The sequence below is a fragment of the Patagioenas fasciata genome, chromosome 5, assembly GCF_037038585.1.
Source record: "Patagioenas fasciata isolate bPatFas1 chromosome 5, bPatFas1.hap1, whole genome shotgun sequence".
Taxonomy (NCBI): Eukaryota; Metazoa; Chordata; class Aves; order Columbiformes; family Columbidae; genus Patagioenas; species Patagioenas fasciata.
In genome coordinates, this window is record NC_092524.1 from 8,256,424 (window position 1) to 8,277,546 (window position 21,123).

The 21,123-nt window shown below is 42.0% G+C and overlaps 1 protein-coding gene across 1 annotated transcript in view; it reads left to right on the forward strand.

Moving 5' to 3' along the window:
* The first annotated feature begins 816 nt into the window (after positions 1-816).
* Positions 817-21,123, forward strand: part of QSER1 (glutamine and serine rich 1) — a 46,219-nt gene continuing 25,912 nt past the window's right edge. The window contains exons 1-3 of the mRNA XM_065838070.2: positions 817-1,021; positions 17,902-18,011; positions 19,359-19,523. Coding sequence (XP_065694142.2) covers positions 906-1,021; positions 17,902-18,011; positions 19,359-19,523 — 391 coding nt within the window. The 5' untranslated portion in view covers positions 817-905. The remainder of the gene's footprint in view (positions 1,022-17,901; positions 18,012-19,358; positions 19,524-21,123) is intronic.

Sequence of the window (21,123 nt, forward strand, 5' to 3'; positions counted from 1 at the left end):
TTAGTTTTTCTGAGGAGGGTGGCCGGTCGGTGCACCGCACCGCGGGAGGAGGCGTCCGGGAGCGGCGTCAGAGTGCGGACACCTCCCCCGCGGCGGGGCAGGGCGGGAGAGCCGCCCTACAAATTGCTTTACAATGCGCTCCCCGTGAGGCAACCAGTCGCCCCGGGGTGGCCGCCGGGGCGCGGCGGCGATCGGCCTCCATCTTGTCGGCGGCGGCCGCCCCGGAGGCCGCTGCCCGCCGCTGACGCCGCTTCCCCTCAGCGGGAACAAGATGGCCCCGCCCCGGCCCCTCCAACAAAGCGCCAGCGCTTCACTTGACGCGGCCCCGCTGAGCAACCGGCCTTTCCCCCGCCTCGCTGCCCGGGCCCGGCCGTCCCCGCCTTCAGCCCCCCCGCCCCGGTGGCGGCTACCGCCCCCCGCCAGCCGCCGCCACGCTTCGCCGTCAGGCCGCGGCCGCCCGTTCCCAAGTCACAGACCTCCTCCTCCCCCCGCCGGCGCTGCTGGCGGCGGCCCCCTCCGCCGCGGCCTCCCTGCCCCCCGGCCACGGAGCCGGAGCCCGTGAGCCCCAGTGCGCGCTGGCGGGGGAGGTGCATCTTGGGAAAGAGCAGCCCGACATGGGTCTGTGCCTGGCCGCCGCGCAGCCCCCGCCGCCGCCCGCAGCTCCCCTCAGCCGCCCGCCCGCCGCCGCCCGCAGCTGAGCGGGAGGGGAGGGGAGCGGAGGCAGGGCAGGGCAGGGGGGCCGGGACGCGGCGGCCTGGCCCGCGCCGGCGAGGGGGCCGCGGCGCTGCCCGCCCCGCATGAGGCAGGGGGGGGCCGCTCCCACCCGCCCCGACCGGTCCCCGCCGCCGCCCAGCGCGCAGGGCCCCAGCGGAGCCCCCGCCGCCCCGGCCCCGCGCCCTGCCCCGATGATGGACAGGAACTACCCGACGACCCCCAGCTTCGCCGACCCCTTGGCCCCGGCCGCCGCGCAGCCCGCCGCCTCCTGGGCCTACGAGCGAGGCGCCGGCAGCCTCAAGCCCAGGTGAGGAGGGTCCGTCGGGGGGCTGCGGCAGGAAAGGCTGGGGTCTGGGCCGGGGCCTGGCCCGTGGGCGACCGAGGGCGCCCCTGGGCGAAGTGACCGAGGGGCCCCCTCCCTCCGGCGGGGCACGGCTGGGCGGCGGGGGGCGTCATCCAAGCGGGGCCCAGCGGCGCGGAGCGGTGGGTGAGGCCGGTCGGGCCGCGGGGCGGGGGGGAGCGGGCGGACGGGCCGCGTCCCGCCGGGCCTCTGCGTCTCGGGGGGGCACGGCTGCCGAGCCGGGCGGGCGGGGAGCAACTGCAGTGAGCTCCTCGGCGGCCCTTGGCGGGACGGGCGGGCGGTCGCCCCGCGCAGGGCGCGCCGCCGCCGCTGCTCTCCGCCCCGGAGGCTCGCGTTGGGCTGCAGCGTGGGTTCAAGAGTTCACGCGTCCCTGCCCGGCTCGGGGAGGGGAGCGGGGCCGCGGGCACCGGCGCTGTCCGCCGGAACAAAGCTGCGTCCCGCCGGCCGGGCCCTGGCACGCCGGGCACCGGGACACCTCACCCTGCGCCGGCAGACGCGGCCCCGGGCCCGCGGTGGCGGCCAGCGCCGCGCCAGCATCCCCTTGCGCCCTTTATTTCTCCGTTGTTTTTCGCCGTGCTGAGGTTGGTTGTTAATCTCTTCCCTCCAAAGCGCTGCTCTCCGGCGTGCGGAGCCTCATTTCAAGTCGTTTGGAGCGACTGAGTCCCACGGAGAGTTCTGTAAAGTTCCGGGAAGTGCGGGAAAAAATACGGGATATCTCATTGGCCTCGGACTCCTTTTTGGTTGTCTAACTCTGCCAAATAAAAGGAGTATTTTCTAGGTGATGAGAGTTTTGTTATCGCCGCCTGCCTTCTATGTTTTTAGCTTGATGTATCTGCACTTCCAATCTCTGCAACGTTTAGAGGTAAAAGTCTGAGGCTAAAAATACACCGTCAAAATAGGTGTGCCTATAGATGACTTTGCATTCGGTCCTGAAAGTGGTCAGGCATGTATTTTGATCTGTCTGGTAAGATTAATAGAAGATTATTAAGTCAGGACTGTTGCAATCAGCTAGTCTGACCTCTTCATAACACAAACCGTGGGACTTTTTTTTCAATCTGTGTTTGAAACTAGAGGTTGCGTTTTAGAAGATACAGTTAAAGATTTCCAATGAGGCAAAATTCAGCACAATCTTGGTAAAGTTCGTGAGTGGTTGATTTGTATTTTATTTCTTATTCCTGGTCTGTAGAGGGCTGCCTTTAGTTTCTAGCCACTGAATCTTGTTATAGCCTCATCATCACTGAAAATCCCATTGTAAGTAATGTTTTCAAAGTATGAATTCAGATGGAATTTGATTAATTTATTGATGTTATTTATATTAAGAAAAATAAGTCATCTTTTGAAGTTTATTGCCAGGCTTTCTTTTTTCTTTTTCTTTTTTTTTTATTTTTTTCTGTTTTCTTTCTTGTTTCTTTATTCCCCCCCAACACTTACTCAGTTTTTCTCTCAGTTTTCTCCTGGATCCCCTCCAATTTATTGTCACCCTTCCTGAATTGTGGATATTGCATTTTAGAGGCAATTAAGTCAATGTTAAGTAAGAAGATAATAGGACCTCCCTGGGGTGTGAGGCTCTGGATTCCTTGTTTCACAGAGAATTCCAAGGACAGTTTGTTATTTTGGCCAAAACCTTGCCCCATGAAGCTGAGTTCTCCAGGGAGTTGCCTACATGGCGAAGTAGGGTCTACTACTGTTTTTTCTAATCTTTCTTCCTAATTGTTTAACTACTTTTAGTCACATTGCTGTGTTGGTTTCAGCAGAAGTCAGTGACATGTTCTTTCAGTATTGCTTTGCCAGTTCTCATCTGTTGAGGATCGTGCCGTCTGTTCCATGAGGAAGGTTTGGATTTTCCAGCTCGTTTAAAAATATGTAGTTCAGGAGCAAGAGTGAGTCCCTCTGGGATCTTAGAAGAAACACAACTGCTTGGTGATTATTTTCTTTATTAAAAAAATGCCGTGGTTTTAATAGCTGCTGTATTAATGCAATTATATATATTTTGGCGGTTCCTTAGTTGAAATGACATTGAAAACAGTCCCAAGACAAGTATGGTGCAGAAGCTCATTGGATCAATGCCTGCTACCTGTACCAATCAAATCCTTATTCAAAAAAATCAAATTAGTATTAGTGAATCCATTCTTGATATGACAATATTTATGCTATACTTTAGGAAGCAATGTCAAGAAGATCTTGCTTGCAGTTCTTAAAAGTTTAATCTGAAGACTGTGTAGATGGTGATGAATGATACATTTTACGTGTGTTGACTGAAATGTTTTAACTTTTCTTTTTAACCACAGCAAGGACTGGGAAAATACTATGAATCATATATTGTGCTTGAAGTTCCCCCAGTTCTTACAGTTCACGTAAATACTCTTCCTTCAGCAAGATTTGAACCATGTTGGACAGAGTGTTAAATACCGTCTGGGCTTGCATAGGTGTTTCGGGTTCCTCTGTCACTGATAACATTTGTCTTTGTATGGATGGAGCTGATTTTTGGGAACTGGGATGTAAGAGTCATGCTTATCATTGCCAAGGCTTGTACCAGCTGGCAGCAAATCATGAAGGTATAGATGTATTGTAAGGGAATATGCTGTTGATGTTCCCGCCTTGTGTTACAGATCACTTCACATTTTTCAGAATTGTGTTTTTGATTGTGGTTGACAGGTAGTTATCTAAACAGCTGAAGCTGCATTAGCCTGATGTTAAATTAAAAAAATGTGTGTCACGTTCATCTGGTTCTTGCTTGAAAAGAATTCAGCCTTTAGGTGATACGGATAACAATATTTCATTCAGATTTCATTTTGTATTTATGCTGTTGCAGGCTGTGTCGTGGCAGGCTGTGTTCCCTTTGTGCAGAGAGCCATGTTCACAGTCTCAGCTCATCAAAATGATTTCTCCTCCCTACAAGCGTTGCTCCTGTCTTCCTGCCCTTAACTTCAGCCATCTGGTTTTTATCCTGCTCCTTATTTCTTGCAGGCGCTGTTTTGTCTGTGCAATGGCACTATTCCTATCAACTGAAAGGAAATGTGTGGTGAAGTATTATAAGGACATTGCTACCAGGCCTGCTGTGACATAACTTTTCACATGGAATAGGAGAAAATAGTGAAACGGGGATGGGAGCTGATGGAAATCGCTGGAATCGCTGTGTTAGCTGAGCAGAAGTTGCTCCTGCTGGAGAGTGCGCTGGGACAGTGCAGCCACAGCAGCCTGGTAGCAGGGGGCCAAAGGGGGTGCTCCTGTCCTCGCATCCACTCTTACATAGGCTGTCAGCATCTTGAAGGAATTTCTGATGGTTCTACAGGAAAACTGCCACTTTGACCTTTTTCTGTAGCTGTTAGAAACCCTTACTTCTGTGCTGAAACTCTGTTTTTGTGACACAGTCTAAAGCTAGTCCTGTATTGAATAGCAGATACATAGGACATACTTGTTCCTTGCTTGAGTAAAACAGTCTTCAGAAAACAGGTGAATGTGTAAGAGTTTGAGAGACCGTTGTAATTGCTTGGAAAGGGAAATGGAGATGGGTGGTAACGGATGAGGTTTCTGGTTGAATATACATCTGACCTGGGGGTACTTCTAGGGTTTCATTCAGAGAAGGGTTTTTGCTAGTGGAGGCATCTCATTGTTCGTGTTTGGTTTTTACCACAGCTCTAAGACTCCTCAAGTCTTCTGCTATATGTAGGTGAACATCAGTCACAATTATTTTGTTGTTGTCTTAAATTTCATGGCGACTGCTGTAGTCTCTGAGGTTTGTTTATGCCTAGTGGTCTTTGTCCATCTCTGCCCTACCCAAGTGTATGGGGTTTTATATAATTTAATTCAAGATCATTCTTTACAATAGATAACACTGACATTTGGTTAGTGCAGCCTATATTTATAGCAGCTAATCTAACATCATGAGTTAGTTACAGTGATAGTTCATATGCAAAGTTGCATAAGTGAGAAACTTACACTTTTATGATAAAGTTATGATAATTTTTTAACTTGTATTTTTAGATAGCTGTCAAACTAATGCTTGTTGTAATAACTGTGATAATTGATGTAGTTAAGGCTCAATTTTAAGTTCTAACAGATTTTTGCATAGCTATTTGAAACTCTAAAAGTGCAGGTGATGTGTTTTAGAAAAACATAGAATGTTTTCTTTCATCAAACAAAATTGTTCTGAGAGGTAAAAGTAGTGTTTGCTGTTAAGCACATTTCATACAAAAAATTCCCTGTGGTGTATTATTTCAAATGTTGGAAGGTAAAGCTCATATGCTGTGAATATATTTAGAACATTTGCTATTAAAGAAAAGGCACAGAAGGATTGAATAGGCTTTATAAACATATAAAAAGGTAGGTCATTATAAACCATGACAGAAGGTTTGGTAGGACTTTAAATCTAAAACATTTATGCACACTAAATAACACACTGGTACTCTATGGTGTAACACAGATACTTTACAGGGACTTGCTAGCTTCTGTCAGTCTTTTTTTTTTTTTTTTTTTTTAATATACTTAATTGCTTTAAACTGTATTCAGTACGCACTGAAATAACTGCTGTGGCAAGGTGAAGGATTGAACAGAGATGCTGAACGTGTTCTTGCTGCGTACCCCTCAGCTCTGCACAGGTGCAGGTGTGTGGTCATCTTGTACCATCTTTGTCAGAGTTTCAAAATGAGCCAGATAGGCTTGTGTGCAGTTACATGCCACATGCCTGTCCCAGATTTAATGCTGACTTTACATAAAGCATTTTAAGCATTGTGTGCCACTTCGATGCAGGAGAAATGGTGATGTAGTGCAGCATAGCATGCAGGAGGAATGAGTTGAAACTCCATCGAAGGGTGCAGTGACATGAGATGACTGCTGAAAGTGGCTCTTCTGCTCCTGCCTGGCCTTGGCGCTGGTGTTTGTGCAACTGTACGGGGAGCTGAGCTCATTTGTTGATCTGCGAGAAAACTAACCTGATGGAGAAGGTGAATAGCTTTCTCTTGAGCTGGAGAGCTGTGCTGGTGTACCTTTGCTGTAACACAGGAATCCGGAGGTGGCACCAGGGGACAAGAGGGGAGTAGAACTGTAAGGAGTGACTCGCGGGAACTCTGCCCTGTGCTCCTGGATGGCTTTTGGATGGGTTCAGCCTTGCACTTCAGCGAGTGTCCCACCCAGATCCTACTGCCTTCTTCCCTACCAGGAGCACAAGTGAGTGTCCCTGTTTGCTGAGCACTTGATCTCTCTTGACATCACCTAGAATTATATTTTAGATGTGAGCCCTTTTCCATGGAGCCAACAACTTCAGCACAGGTTACTGAATATGTTGTTCTGAAAGAAAGGTTTTTTATCCTTTTCCACCTTTGCAAAAAGTCTTTCAGTCCTATATGTGTATTTTACTTTTCATCCTGTTAACTTTAATTGCAGATGTTTACTTTATACCACCAGAGAACAACCTTTCCCCTTCGTTTCTTCTGTACTCTTGCCCACCTTTTATGTTTTCTTGGAGGTGCTGTTGATTCTGGCATGATACTGTCAGAGGGAGGAGGTTGTTTTGAGAAAAATCTTTGTTCCTGTCAGCAAAAAAGCACCTATGACCGGATTATATTAATTTTAAGCAATACTGGAGCTCCTTATACAGTGGTGGGTGTATTTTCCTTGGAATTTTTGATTTCTTCTGTTTAGTCAAAGCATTCACAACTTTGCATGTCAAAAAGTTGTTTTGTACGATGAGTGCCTATTCCATACGTTTAAAAAACAAAGGAAACAAAAACCAGTTGAAAGGCAGCACATTAATAGTTTCAGTTCAGACTTTCCTTAGCAGCCTTAAGTGTGACAAAAATAACTCTGAGCAGGGTGCAGGGTTCGACCTTTCCACCATGGTGTTTCTTGCTGTACCACAGAAGTGACAGAGGAAGCAAAATTCTTAGAATTTTTAAGAAAAGAGAAATAATGTGCTCAAAGAGGACAGACTTTTTAGTTTTTAAGTACTGGAATTACTTATCTCACTGGGCAGATTTCATAGTTTCTGGTTTTACTTCTGCTACTTTGTCACCTCTTTTCACATGGCTTCCTTGTTTTATTGCTCTGACCAGACTGTTGGGGATGAATGGACATTTAGAGCATCCTCAGAACCTCTCTGACCATGGGTTACAATAAACAGGGCAAGGAGCTTTTATTCCTGAATCCCTGCACGCTGGGACTTCCTTATTCCTGAACAGTTCAGCAAGAACCTCTGTCTGTTCAGACAAGCTTTTATTTGCCTGCATTGCCTTTTCTTGTTTTCAATCTTCCTTCTACATGCCTTCCTCTTGCTCGCTTAGGACTTGTGTAAGTGTAACCAATTACACTCGGCAGGAATAGGCACCCTTAGGCATCCTTATCTTAGAGTCATAGTATTTACTTAGGAGGATACTAAGGAACATTTATTCCTTAATAACCCTTATATGAATAGTACTTGGGGCTGTCAAACATCTAGATTTCATTGGAGATAGCCCTCTTTTTCACCTCGCAGCGTTGTGTGAGAAGAGTTTGAGAGCTCTGGCCCTTCAACTACTGTTTCCAGATGTCTGGCAACTTGTTCTGAAAGCTTTTGGACACCAAGAGCACGCCAGACAGAGGGCCACTGTGCCCTGAGCCATGTGTCTGTGATCAGGATGGCGTTTTGTGGTGATACGGGATGTACCAGCGTGTGCTGCACCATCAATGTTGCACTTTTTTTCTGATCAGGAAATCCCTTTCAGAAACACGGCGACTTCGTGTTTCACACCACATCCTGTTTACTCTCTCTGTTCTTCGTGTCAAAAATTCCAGTGCTAGACAGCAAATAATCCTTCAATTCCTATGTTCCTTCTCTTTCGTTAATCTCTCCTGAGCTTGCCAAGGATAACATTTCTATTATAATAGGTTTTTATCAATGGCGAACATTTGCTATACAAAGAGTGATGCTAGCCAGCTAATTCCTTCAGACTCAGCAGCGCCCATTTGTTAACTACCTTGAGTTGGTGCTGGAACTGGTGACCTGGAGGTTACTGATGCTCAGCACTACTGAAGAGAGATGGGATTTTCTTTTATTCCCCTTCAAAAAACTCTATTTTGTTATTCCCTTTAAAAGGGAATACAGGTTTTTCACTATTTAAAGGATTTTTTTGGTTTGTGCGTGTATCGTTTTGATCTCTGTTAATACTTGTTTTTGTTTAGACATCTGCCTAAATGTCAGGAGATCTTGAGAAATACCTGGGGCATATTTAAGGAATCTGTTTTATATAGTGAAGTTTTTTACATCTTAGAATAATAAATGCCATGTAGCTGTAACTATTTTTCCACAGTTCTAAAGAGTGCACGTTTTCCAGTTGAAACATTCACAAGCATCTGGGTTCGTATGGTATTTTCAGCTAAATAGTGACTGCTGACAATGTGGTAGCCACATTTCTGACCTCTTTGCAAGGTTAGAAATGTGAATTCAAATCTGTTTTAGGATGAAAAGGTGTAAGAGGTAAATTAAAGGACTATGCTAATTTTCCTTATAAAAGTAGGTAGTAACAGCCCGCAATGTTTCCTGTAATGTAAAGGCCTCTTGCTGCTACGTTTTACAATGAATTGTGTGTTGTTCATGTGTTAGATCTTTCCTGACACATGTCCTAACCTGGGTTAGAAGTGGTGTTGGTCATAGCAGTGCGTCTTGATTGAATCTAAAGGAGCTTGTGTGAGCTTCTTGGCCCTTGGAGTGTGTTTTGGGAGGGGGCAAACGCTGTCCTGGACATGTAGATGTGCTGGAAGACTTAGAGAATGTTTAACGACCTTGAATTGTGGGCTGTACCAATGACCAAGGGTGGTAAGATTCGTGGTCTCAGGTGTAGGCAATGAGTAGATGCCTCAATTCTGTGCCAGTTCTGCGGCTGTGAGGCCTTTGATCTTCACAGGGGTTCAGTGTGTTGCGTACTGAGCTCTTAGAAATTTTGAGTTTGTGAAACCTTCCTTATTTCAGTACTGAGTGTTTGAAAGTTGGTTGTGGGGCCTGATCCCTTTTGTAAATCTGAGCAGCTTAGTGTTTGTACCTTAGTTTCCTAGATGGAAGAAGATATTTAATGGGTTATGGAACTGTAAAAACAAAAAAAGGTGTTGCCTAAGATGGCTCTGTCAGCCAGTAGGACACATATATTTGCACCTCTTCCCTCCTTTGTGATGCATATCTCAGCTTCAGCATCATCTTTTCTGTACAGTTGGAAAATAAAAGGCTTATTAAGAAATGGGATATCAAGCATTCCTATAGTATCCCAAAAGTAATACTCAAGCTTGCCACAAAATACAGCACTGTAATAGCTGTGGGAGGATAAGGGTTGAGAAGCATTTAGATGGCTGATATGAATTGTATTTTTAATAAGGCACTGATGTGGCTACGCTGTATCTTGAGATAATGCTCTGCTGATTTTTGTGTTTTGAAATAAAATTTTATTATTAAACATAATGAAATCCTTTTGTCTGTATCTCAGCAAACCATAATAGAGGATTATGCTGTGTGCTCAACCATTAATGCTGTGATGATCTTGAGAAGATTTTTCAAATATCTCCCAAGTCGGCTTTTGACAACGGAATAGCATCACGTAACGGAGAAAAAGTGCTGGATTTCCATTACTGGTTGTTACAATGATCTTTGAAATTGTGAGTAAAGCTCTGTAGGAGAGAAGTACTAATTAGAAAAATCACAGCTATTAGCTCCATGCTGGGTAAATAGAACATTTTTTCATAGAGAATAGGGTAAATAAATGTAGTGAGAAAATAATCCAGTGCCTCAAAAGGTGAGAAAAAAAGATTGCAGTTCTTTCCATGGTGTAAGGTACACAGACCATAATTGGGATCTTGTTTTTCTGCAGGGAGCAGCGGAGTAGAAGTTATCAGGGAAGATGTGTGAACCCGCAAAAGGTTGCTTGACAAACAAATGGCTTTAAATTATTTCTGACACTGTATTGTAACATAAACTGGGTGCTGAATGTGGACATATCAGTGCCTGTTTAGATGTGGGAGACAACAATACTAAGTTAATGAGGACATCAAGGTTAAGCTTCAGTGTTCAGAGTAGGAACACTGAAAGCTTCTCTCCAGGCCTTGAAATCTGAGAAAGTACACCAGGACCTCAAAACCAGCATTATTATAGAGTAATTTAGGCAGGGTATAGCCCCGTTACAGTAGAAAAGGTGGGGGGGAGGCAAGGAAGGGGTAAACTACAGCACTGTATGGTCGGTTATATTAGCAATGTTCAGATCTAAACATGGTTGGCCTTTTTTCCATTCTCTTGTGTAACCAATTTCATTGAATTCCTTGACAATTCCGTACAGGACACACACCCTGGTCCTGTGGGGTGATGGCCGGAGGGACAGCGGTGGCTGTGACCTGGATATCACCCTTGGGTGCTCCCCTGACTTCTGGGTTCCTACTGTGGAGCTTCTCATTAAAGGAATTAGAAGTAGTTCATATTCAGAATTTTAATTCTAAACTTAAAATACCTTCACCCTTTTCTGCCTTTCATAGTGTATCTGATTTTTGTAAGCTGCAGGATTTCTTGTAGAAGTGGTAATGCTATTTGCAAAGGAAAAAATAAAAGAAAAAGACATTTTATTAAATGTACTGCATTTCAACTGTAGATAACCTCAGCAAAAAGATAATTTACATTGTATATCTTAAATAATAATAACATGAGGTAGTTTGTCCAGTCCTTCCATAGTAACCAAAGTTGAAGTTTCTAAGTAGCTCATTTCAACCTGAATATCAGTTTTCATGTACATAGTTTCGAGACATAGTTTAAGTGATTTTTATGAAAACAGAATTATGATTGTCTTTGTTATTAAGAACTCCACAGGTTACTTAATCAGACAAGCCAGCACTTGCTTTCAGGTATTGAAGTACCAGTAAGAGTGTTTTGGCTTTCCTGAAGCGGTTTTGGATTGTTTATTTTGAAAAGAATCAGGCATAAAGACTTCAGACACATAAACATGGGAATAAAAGGGAAATGGAGCTTTTTTGCCATAAAATCTTTTCTCTTAAGATACAACATGTATTCAGGTAAAGAATCACGGGAACAGCATGAACCTTTACTCATTCAGGCACTTCCCTGCGTGTTGTTTTCTACCTCAAGATCTATTTCTTAGAAGTTCCTATCTAAGCTTCTGGAAAGCAAGGAAGTACTGAGAGTTTCCTCTCACAAGTACCTTGAGATCGTCTTTGCTCCAGGTCATTTCTTCTGGACTCAGCCGTGATTTGGTGGCTCTGCCTATGAATTGAAGTGGGAAATTAACATTATAACTTCATCTGTAGTGAAAGAATGAAGGGTGAATGCCTGTAGTATGTTACCATTTGATATATTCTACCTTGGATATGTAGTCTGTTTTAATTACGTTATAAAGCAAGAATGTGACTAAGCAACAGACAGTTGAGATTGTTGATAAAATACAATTCTTCTGTGCTTTACTGAAATACCATAGTACTGGAGTCTGATTCTGTATCATCATCTCTTCTATTGTGAAAAAAAAATATTATTAAATAGTTGGTAGTCCTTTAAAATATTGACATATTTTTATTTTCTCTGTGATAACTCAAAAACAATCGAGGCAAATGCTAAAGATGCATGCTGTTCCCAAAAGAATGCTCTACATACTATTTGAGACATATTAACTTCACTGATGCTTTTCTTCTAATTTCTCAGTGGTGGACTTAATTTTTCAAATAGCAGATTATTCTTTTTTTCTCATGGACACCGTAACTGTTCTAGACTGCTAAATATTCTTTCCGTTTGTGCAAATGTCTGTCGAATCTTCAAATACTGAGGATTGTTTTGTATCCTCTAATGAGAGGATCAGGAGAACTAGATACAAGGGGAAGTGGGCTGGTTTCCAGTTTTTCCTGAATCTGCCAACATTTGCAAACTTTGAACCAACTTTGTTCTGGCAGTGTCTTTTTCATTTTTCCCCAGTATGTTTGAAGGTAGGAAATAACAGATGAACAATCACATTTTTACATTTCTAAGTAAATACTTGGCACTGCAGTGAGTCTCTGGGCTGAACAGGGGTTTGTTTTCCTTTGTTTTCCGTCAGAATTAATTTCTGAAGCATCTTCTGTTGTCTGTATGGGTTTGCTTTTAAACTTCTGGAAGTGTGTTGACCTGTCTGTTGGACAGGGGTGATTTGATGTTATTAGCAGTATTAAACTCATTTAAATAGCAACTTTCTAGGCAAATCCCTTCATCCTTTTTGATTCTCCTTTTCTTAGAGTCATCTCTTATTTTAAAACACAAGATCGAACCTATTTTTTAATTAAACATACCTACCTGTAACATTGATTTTAAATTGTTTTTTGAGCCTTCAGATAAACCCTAGACGCTGAATTACATTCCATTTAGACCGTAGCAAATGGTGGCGAAGTCCCCTGGTGTTAGAATGGACCGAAAAGGCCACGTACCCTCTGTTTCATCCATATTAAATAAAAGTGATGTTTCCAAGTAGTACTCGTACAGTCTGTCTCCATGGGATGCAGTGCATAAAGGTGAATTAGCAATGAGAAATACTTAAGCAAAATATTAGTTTATCTAATATTCAAACAATTCTAAATATGAACCCGATGACAGATAATGCAAGCTGGGACTGTATTTTACAGGTTTAAAATCAAAAAGAGATGTAAGCTGCATATCACTTTCTATATTTTACATTTAGAACAGTATTTTTAGTATTTCGATATGTGCCTCTCATTCTTGTGGTGTTGGGATGTTAAGCAGCTTTGTTTTCAGCCTCTGAGTGGAACTGGCGCAGCCAAGGAGCTGGTTGAAGAGATTCCTGTGCCCAGTGAGCTTTGGGGTGGAGGGAGAAATTTGGGTAACATTTCCTTTATTTCACATATATCTTAAGTCAGATAAAATGCAAAGTGAGAGTTTTAAGGTGTTTCCGTGTCAGTATGAGGCTATCACTGTGTTTTTAATCTCCTTTTCGATATTTTATTTAGAAATGGACCGTATACCCAGTTCTCTTCCCACAGGGGTCAGGAAGCTCCTCTTGTTTTCAGTGAGGCCGAACAGGCCGCCTGAAGATGAAATCAAATCGTTTCCCGCATCTGTCTCGAATCTGATTGCTCATGTCTTGCGTGCTGGGTTGTTGCCTTTTATTTTGTTGGGCTTAGTTGGTTTAGATCTCAAGACTTGTTAGGCCTGTGCTGGCGGCTTCCCCTCTCGGGACCTTTCCAGCCCTGCACTCAGTGTCATGGGGCTCTGGTTTCACTTCGGGCGCAGCTTGTGATGTTTGGATACTGGAGAATGCTCTGTGATTTAGTATGTTTTTTTAGCTATATCAGAGGTAGAAGTTGCATGTGTATAAGAACAAAAGAACAAGGTATTGTACCTGAAAGCATCCTTTACAATTTAAGAGTTCTGGTCTGTTTTTCATGTAGCTGTTATATGTTTCCCTAGAGCCTGAATAATTGCTCTGACAAAACTTAAAAAAACAAACAAAAAACCTTAAGAATTGCTAAGCTCTAATGAAAATTGTTCTAAAAATAAAGTAGAAAGGTGAAAGTGTCCTCCTTCCATGTAATGATACTTTTTGTATCAAATATTAAGTAAACTAAGATACAGACACAAAACCACTTGAAACAAGTATTTCCTTCTATATGAATGTCTAGGAGAGCAAGGTTATTTGCAGAAAACAAGAGAATTAAAAATACTTACTTGTATATCCAGTGCTTATTGCAGCTGAATTTGTTTCCTTGCAGGAGTGATCCTTCCATTTGAGTTTGAAATTGAGAAATGCATCTATCACTTGTGCAAAGTGCAAACCAGATAATTGTGTTGGCCAGTGAGGAGGGTGGTGAGTGCAATGTAACCCAATAACCTTTTGCAGTTGGACACCGAAATTTGTATGAAACTATTAGATTGCAGAATGCCGTGGAAATGCATTATCGCAAGAATAGTAATATAAACAGAGAAATGAAGAGCCGATGAAGGAAAGACTCAATACAAACTAACAAAAAGGAGTTATAAATCAAGGTTGAGGTATTTTAGTAACAATTAAGTGCGAGGACCACAGAAATTTTGCTGGGGAGGTAATAATCTTCTATCAGCCCAACTGATGGAGCTGAAAAAGCCAGATAATTATTTGAATAATTTCACTTTCATTGTCATAAGGCTATTTTTATTGCATCATTACAGCAATGACAGATAATGATGGCTCTTCATAGCACAACTCTAAAAGGACACTTAAATATTTTATTCAAATTGAATGGACCTATTCAATGAAAAATACTTTGGGGGAACTGTTTTCCAGATTTGTATGTCAAATTTGTATTACTTTCTGGCAGTAATCACTTCATTGTGCAGTTAACTATGCCAGTAGAGGCAAGAAATCACTGTGGTGTATCAGTGATATGGGAGAAGTGTTTTTGGAACATTATATAGCAACTAATGATAACAAATAACAATGCACCAAGTAATGCGAATGTGTTTCTTCAGTAAATAATCTGACATTTCAGTACAAGTGAGAACTCGTGTGGAATTTTAACAAACTTGGAAACAGGCGTACAAAAGGCCAGATAGCCGTAATGTTATTTGCCATGCTTAATGTGGTTTTGATATGTGACTTACATGCTGAATAAGTTCATCTGTAGGAACCCTTAGGCAGTAATCTGCTTTCAGATTGCTGTGCTTGTGTTTAGGATAGGATTATATAAACTGAAGGCATGTATGTAGGGGTTTTTTGAGATAAGAATCTACATTCCAGCACCTAGTAATTATACAATAAACAATTAACTGTTCTAATAAATACATTGTTTTTATTGAAAGACAGATTCATTTTTGAGGTTGCGGTTGCATTAGCTATGACCTGGGAGTTTGTATTAAAAAACAAAAGTCATAATATTCTTTGAGTATTCTTCTGATGCTCATAATCACTAGAGTTTTGAGATTCTAGTAATTAACAAGGTTTCGGAGATACTAAGTCTAGAGGTTATTTTGTAGGCCAGTGTTAATTTCAGCGTCCTCTGTGTTACAAAGTCTTTGTCTAAGTTTCTTCTACAAGTTGCTTTTATCGTTCAAAGCATCCTGCCTCACCTCTACAGTCTTGTGTTTTAGGCTGTCTTGTAGTCTTTGCATGTACTGTGTGTTTTCTTTACCAAAAAAGTGTGTATTGCGAGGGAGTGAAGGAATGGAAATGTTCACTAAACCACCAGAACAAGTAGAAATTTCAAATTAAAAATAGGGGGGGAGAGGAAAAACTTATTTTTCAATTTCCCAAATTTTCAGGTGGTTAATTTAAAGTCGAGTTCATCCACTTTTCGCTCATGACCTTCTTCTGTGACAATGTAAGAGGAGGAATGAGACACGATTACTTGATGTGATCGGTACGGGGTTCTGTGGGTCTCACCTCATCTGGAAGGACTTTTGCTGCCAAGTATCAGCCCCTTTGCCAGAACACCAGTACAATGCCAAATGTGCCTCCCAGCCTGAAAATACCCAACACGGGGAAAGGAAGCTGTTCCTCTGTATGAGTGATATATGTAGGGTGACTTCAGAGTTTACCATTCAAACATATATGAAAGTCAAGTCAGCATTGCACACTTTGGTGTAGGTAAATGCTTAAAGAAAACTTGAAAGTAGAACTGAGTAAAACCTGTTACACATGGAAGGTTTTCACAAGATCAGCATTTGTGTTGGTGAAGGTAACTCTTGCTAACAGTGCATGTGTTACCATGATTCAGTTTAGAAATGTATTTTCTTTTGTATCACATTTTTATTTAAAAAAAATCTGAAGAAAACACCATGTGTCTTAAGTTTTATGTTTTTTTCCAGCTGTGCAAGTTTGTTCAAAAAACTAAACCACTCTAAAGTTTGTCTCATAAAAAGACTCGCATTTAAAGAGACTTTATTACATGCATAATGTTTTATGTGCAGAACACTACTGTAATTTTTTTTTGTCTGGAAGTACTAAAATTTTTTAATGCTGTAAATCAAAAAATAACATACAGTGTCATGTAGTCGTGCCCGCCAGTTGTCCATAGTAGTGATGCAAATAATTAGATTTCAGTCAGCATATAATATAAATCAGGTGCTGATACAGAGTGTTGAACTGTGCAAAGATCCATCCTTTGCAACAGGGGTGTCAAACTCATCTTTACTGCGGGCCACATCAGCTTCGTGGTTGCCTTCGAAGGCCCAAATGTAATTTTAGGAGTAGGAGTAGTTACATTTATACAGTCCTAAAATTAAAATTGCTCTACAACACAAACATGTCGATATGCTGACTCTGAATTGAGGTTTGGCGATTCCCTACAAGGTAATTATTGCTGTGAAAGGTGTTAAAGTGCCAGACAGTGAGTGCAGTTGAGAAGAGCAGTAGCTGAGGTTCTCTGTTTGTATTTATTTTTTCTAGGGATTTTATTTCATTCCTTAGGTTTGTGTTTTAGTCTGACACGCTGGCTGTAGGAGCAGTGCTCTGCTACAAGCAGCTGAAATGGAAAATACGTCCCATTAGTGCATCTTGGGCATGGAAGTTAATCTAGAGGGCTAAAATGTGTCCCTTCCAGAGGGGCTCTTGCTGGGTGCCGATGTGCGGGGGTCAGAGCTCTCACAGGCTCATCACAACTCCGCTCCCTCCTCTCAGCGTCTTCACGAAAATGAAGCAAACCCAGTAGTGTTGCCAATTTTTTTATTATTTAGTGACTCCTCTAGAAGTTTCCCATGATGTCATGGTTCCTGGCATCGACTGTTCAGTTTTTCCCTGATGCAGAAGTGACTGCCCCCTCATCCCAGGGGATGGGAGAGGGTAAATCCAGTCCCCTGTACAGCAGTCAGTAGGGATCACTGTGGGTTTTGCCGGCTGAGGGTTTTTGGCATCTGTTTACAATTACATTTTGAACTTAAAGCAATCTCACGTGCACTCTCAAGTAGCAGCTACCTATAAACTTAACGTCCAAAAGGCAAGAAGAGAAGAAGATAAATCGTTACGTGGTCGTGCTGGCTTTCATGTTTTCCATTTGACAGGTGCTGTGCAGGGCTGAATCTCTGGAAGCTTGAAAGCTTTGGGATTTTGTTTTGCTTCCCCCTCCTTTTTCCTGCCTTTTAAGTTGGAAATCATTAGCGCTTTTGGCAGGTTCCTCATGTTGCTTGATGTTTAGATCTCGTGTCTTTATTTTCTGCGTTGCTTTTGCATGGGCCTTGACACTGTGTATTTTCAGTTTGCTTCCATTAAGCCTGATTAAAACATCATGTTAATTTAGGTGACTCATTTCAAAATGCTAAATAAAAACTGTGGATCATTAACTTATATTTTAATGCTATGGGGTCTGAAGACTGAGCTTTGTCACTTGCTAATGTTTTCACTGTCAATATTTTTAGAATTTCACAAAAATTAACAAAATCTTTAAAAAACTATTGCTCCCACAGCTTCCTGATCGTTCCAGCTTTTTTATTAAATGTGGTCCTGTAAGTTTGAATGGAATAAGAAACTGAAATGTTAAAGTGGGCATGTATTTGTAGTCATCTGCTCTGCAGATTTTACATCAGGAAATCATTACAAAAAGTGTCCATCCAGTGTTTTCTTACAGTTGAACTAGGACGACTTTTGTCTTTCTGACCTAGTCCTTTGTAGACTGTTCTGTGATCAACTTTGAGTTTTGTAAGGGTGGGTTTTTTTGACTCTTTAGCTTATTAGTTTTTGTAGTGCCTTTTTTTAACTGCTTAACATTTATAGTGATGTCCTAGCACAACCACATCTGTCAGACCTTGAGCTTGCGTTCCTTTTCTATTTCTGCAACTTTCTGGCTTGTGGTTGGGATTTCATCATTATACGTTGTTTCCATAGCTGTATATGTTTGTTAATGATGTTTAATTTCTCCCTTAGCTTAAGCTATGGAGGAGGACATTCGTCACATTCAGAAACAGATCTTCACAGACAGACATACACAGCTTCTCATCAGCTTCCTGGATACTCTGCTACACACCATCCTACTGGTAACTGTTCGTATAATGAGGTTATGGTTTAAATAGCTGAAGAAAAAAGAATAAAAACAACAAGCAACAACAAACCAACCAAAAACCACAAACCCAATACCACAAATCTATACAACAAACAAAAACCAAAACCCAAAGCTATTACATAATTTAGATTCCAGTTGAATTTTGTGATCAGAGGAAGTTTATCATGCAGGTGGTGGCAAATGGTATGAGAAAAGCTGAGTTTGTAGTAGAAATTTTACAATCGGTTGTTAGCTTTTGGGAAAATGTTGTAAGTAAAAAGGAAAATGTAAGAGGAGGGTTATGCTCAGTAAGTTATTGGTAGTTCTTAAAGAAACTGCATGTCATCTTTAAAATACAGCGTTTCAGGATTTGGCCTATGCATAAGGGCCAACCATCAAGCATGCCTCAAAGCCGGCTGCACAAGTTGTGCCAATTCTTTCAGACTAAAGCAAATAGCAAAGCTAATGCAAATTGCAACACAATGTTGCTAGTACATGTGCAAACTAAGACATAATGCTGGGGGAAAGTTAAAATTGACTTTAAATGTAATAGCAGGTTGGGCGATGTTACATCTACATCAGATCTGTCTGTGATCTTGATGATGTCCTGTCTCCGTGTCAGGAGAAAACAGGACAGGAGCTCTCCGTGCTCGCTTTGCAACCCAGTTTCTGAGGAAAAGCATTTTAGTCCATGTGCTGGTTGGAATCCGCGGTGCCCTGGCCAGGTTCTGGGTCGGGATGCTGAAGGGTCAGAGCTGCAGAGGACGTTTCAGGGTGCAGACCCAATTGTCTTGACGTAACTTCGTTTATTCAGAACTCTGGATCTCTTCAGTGTTTCACATCAAGCTCCCTGCCATTGAAAGGTGTGAGCAACAGGGAACATAGACAGTGTTTGAAACAGGGAATGCAACCAAACCCCCTTTTCTTGTGCTAGTGTTGCAGAAAAGTTCAACTATAAGCTGCCCAAAAGTCGAATGGGTTAATGCAGAGAAGTTGAACCCATTTCAGAAGGAATTCTGGTTTTTTGGACAGTTTATGTAAAAACTGGAGCAGCAAATCTTCAGATGAAGGGAGAATTTTGTTGTTTGTCCCAAATGTTGTTTTTAAGTATCATATTTGACATCAGTTTAATGATAGATATAAAAATAGATACTTAAGTTCCAGTTTACAATTGCAATGCTGTCAAACAGTTAAACACTGAAAAATCAATGTACTTTAATAATATTACTAATGTTTCATAGGTTATTTTTAGTGAATTTTGAATATATATCCTTGTTTTTTGATTTTCTTGTAAGTTCATCTGAATTCTCTCTTTGTTTCGTTTCCCTCCACCTTTGTCTAGGTCTTTCAGGAATATTTGATACCAGTATGCACAGTGCTGGAAGTAACACTAAGGAAACTTCTTCAGTTATGAATTTTCTCTCTGCTATTGAGTCTCGTACTGCTCAGGCAGTCTCTTCAGGATCTACCCTTTTACCACAATTCAGGGCTCCTTCCTGGCAGACAGGTGAAAAATTTCTCTTGAAATATTATTTTGTCATGATTATATTGAATGTTTGGGAGAATTTGAAGCAGTAATATCCTGACTGGCTGAAAAGGCTATGTGTGTTCTACCTTTTTTCCAGCTTGGTATTAAAGACAAAAATGTCTCAAAATCAATGAAATTATATTACCAGAAGAATTATATTAGAAGAAGAATTATATGAGCAGAAGTTCTAATTGTTTAGAAGGAATTTAGATGTATAAGATATTATTTTGTCTAACGAGTCAAATTTATTCCCCAACTTTCTTTGGAATTAGTCTCACTAACACCATAAGCATATTCATGTGGGCTAGCTGTACAATCTAGCAGAACTTTCATTCGCAAACTCTTTTCCCTGCCATAATTCTTCTTCTGTGATATTACTACTAAAAATCTGTGGATAACTTCAGCCCCTTTGCACAGAGAAGTAATGAGAAAGGTTTTCTCAAAAAGCAGGTCTGAGGTGCGTGTTGCATAGAAATAAGTGATCTAATTTACAAATAAATATGCTGTGGTTTTTTGGCAGACTGACTGCCTCCTGTAAACTTTCCCCATCTGTCAAGCCTTCTGTGCAGAGTAGGAAACTTCGCATATTTTGAGCTTGCTGTGGGCAGCCACACCGAGATCAGTTTTGCTGCTGTATCTCTGGGGATCTTCAAGTCATGCTTAATCTTAATGTAGAGATTATGCAGCTGTGCAGTGAATCAGATTATTCCATGATCAGACAGAAAACGTTTGGCTGTTTATTTGTGTTTTTCCCTTTGGTGGGATGGTTTTCCGCTGTACCAGCAAGGTGACCTGTGTCTCGATGCCTCTGTATGATCGCTGGTTCTGATTTAGGGGAGGAGGCGTAAGGTAGGAAGAGGGAAGAGCTAAACAATCCTTGCATTGACAGTTTGCACTTGGTGTGTGGAGTGTAACCTGCAGCTGCATTCTCTGAAGAGCTGCTCAAAAAGTTGAGAGAATGTGGCATTTTTTTATTCACCATGGACAAAAGCAGATATGTGGGAGCATAGATGAAGACACGCACTGTTAGTTTGTCAAAAAAATCAATAGAAATCAGTGATGTTGAGGGTTGTGATGACCCATCCTCACATCAGATTGTCACCTGGGAGGAAATGTTTTTTTCTCTTCTTCCTAGCATTCTGTCCATTGCAGCCTGCCTAACGATGAATTGTGAAGAATGGGGAGACGTACTGTGGGTCGGGTTTACGTTGATACTCAGAATTGAGAGAGTTCTCAGTACTCATTACTAGGAACTCATCAGTAAGCTCATTTCCAATGTTACCAGTTCTCTGAGCTTCCAGTTGTCTTTTAATATTTCTGCTGCTTTTCTGTACCACTCAGTCCTCCCAGTTGTCTTTTGAGGCTTTGTCTTCTGAAACTTTTTTGATGAGGGACAAAAAACGCTTGTCGCTCTTCAGAGCGACCTCTCTTTAGAATGGTGTTTTACTTTAGGTTTTTCTCCAAACCCTGCAACTGCTGATTTTTGGGAGAACAGAGGAACACCGTGATTGTTTTATTATCCCACGAAGTTTTCCTTTGATCTCTGGGTTGTGTTATCAGTATTCTGATTTCCTAGGGT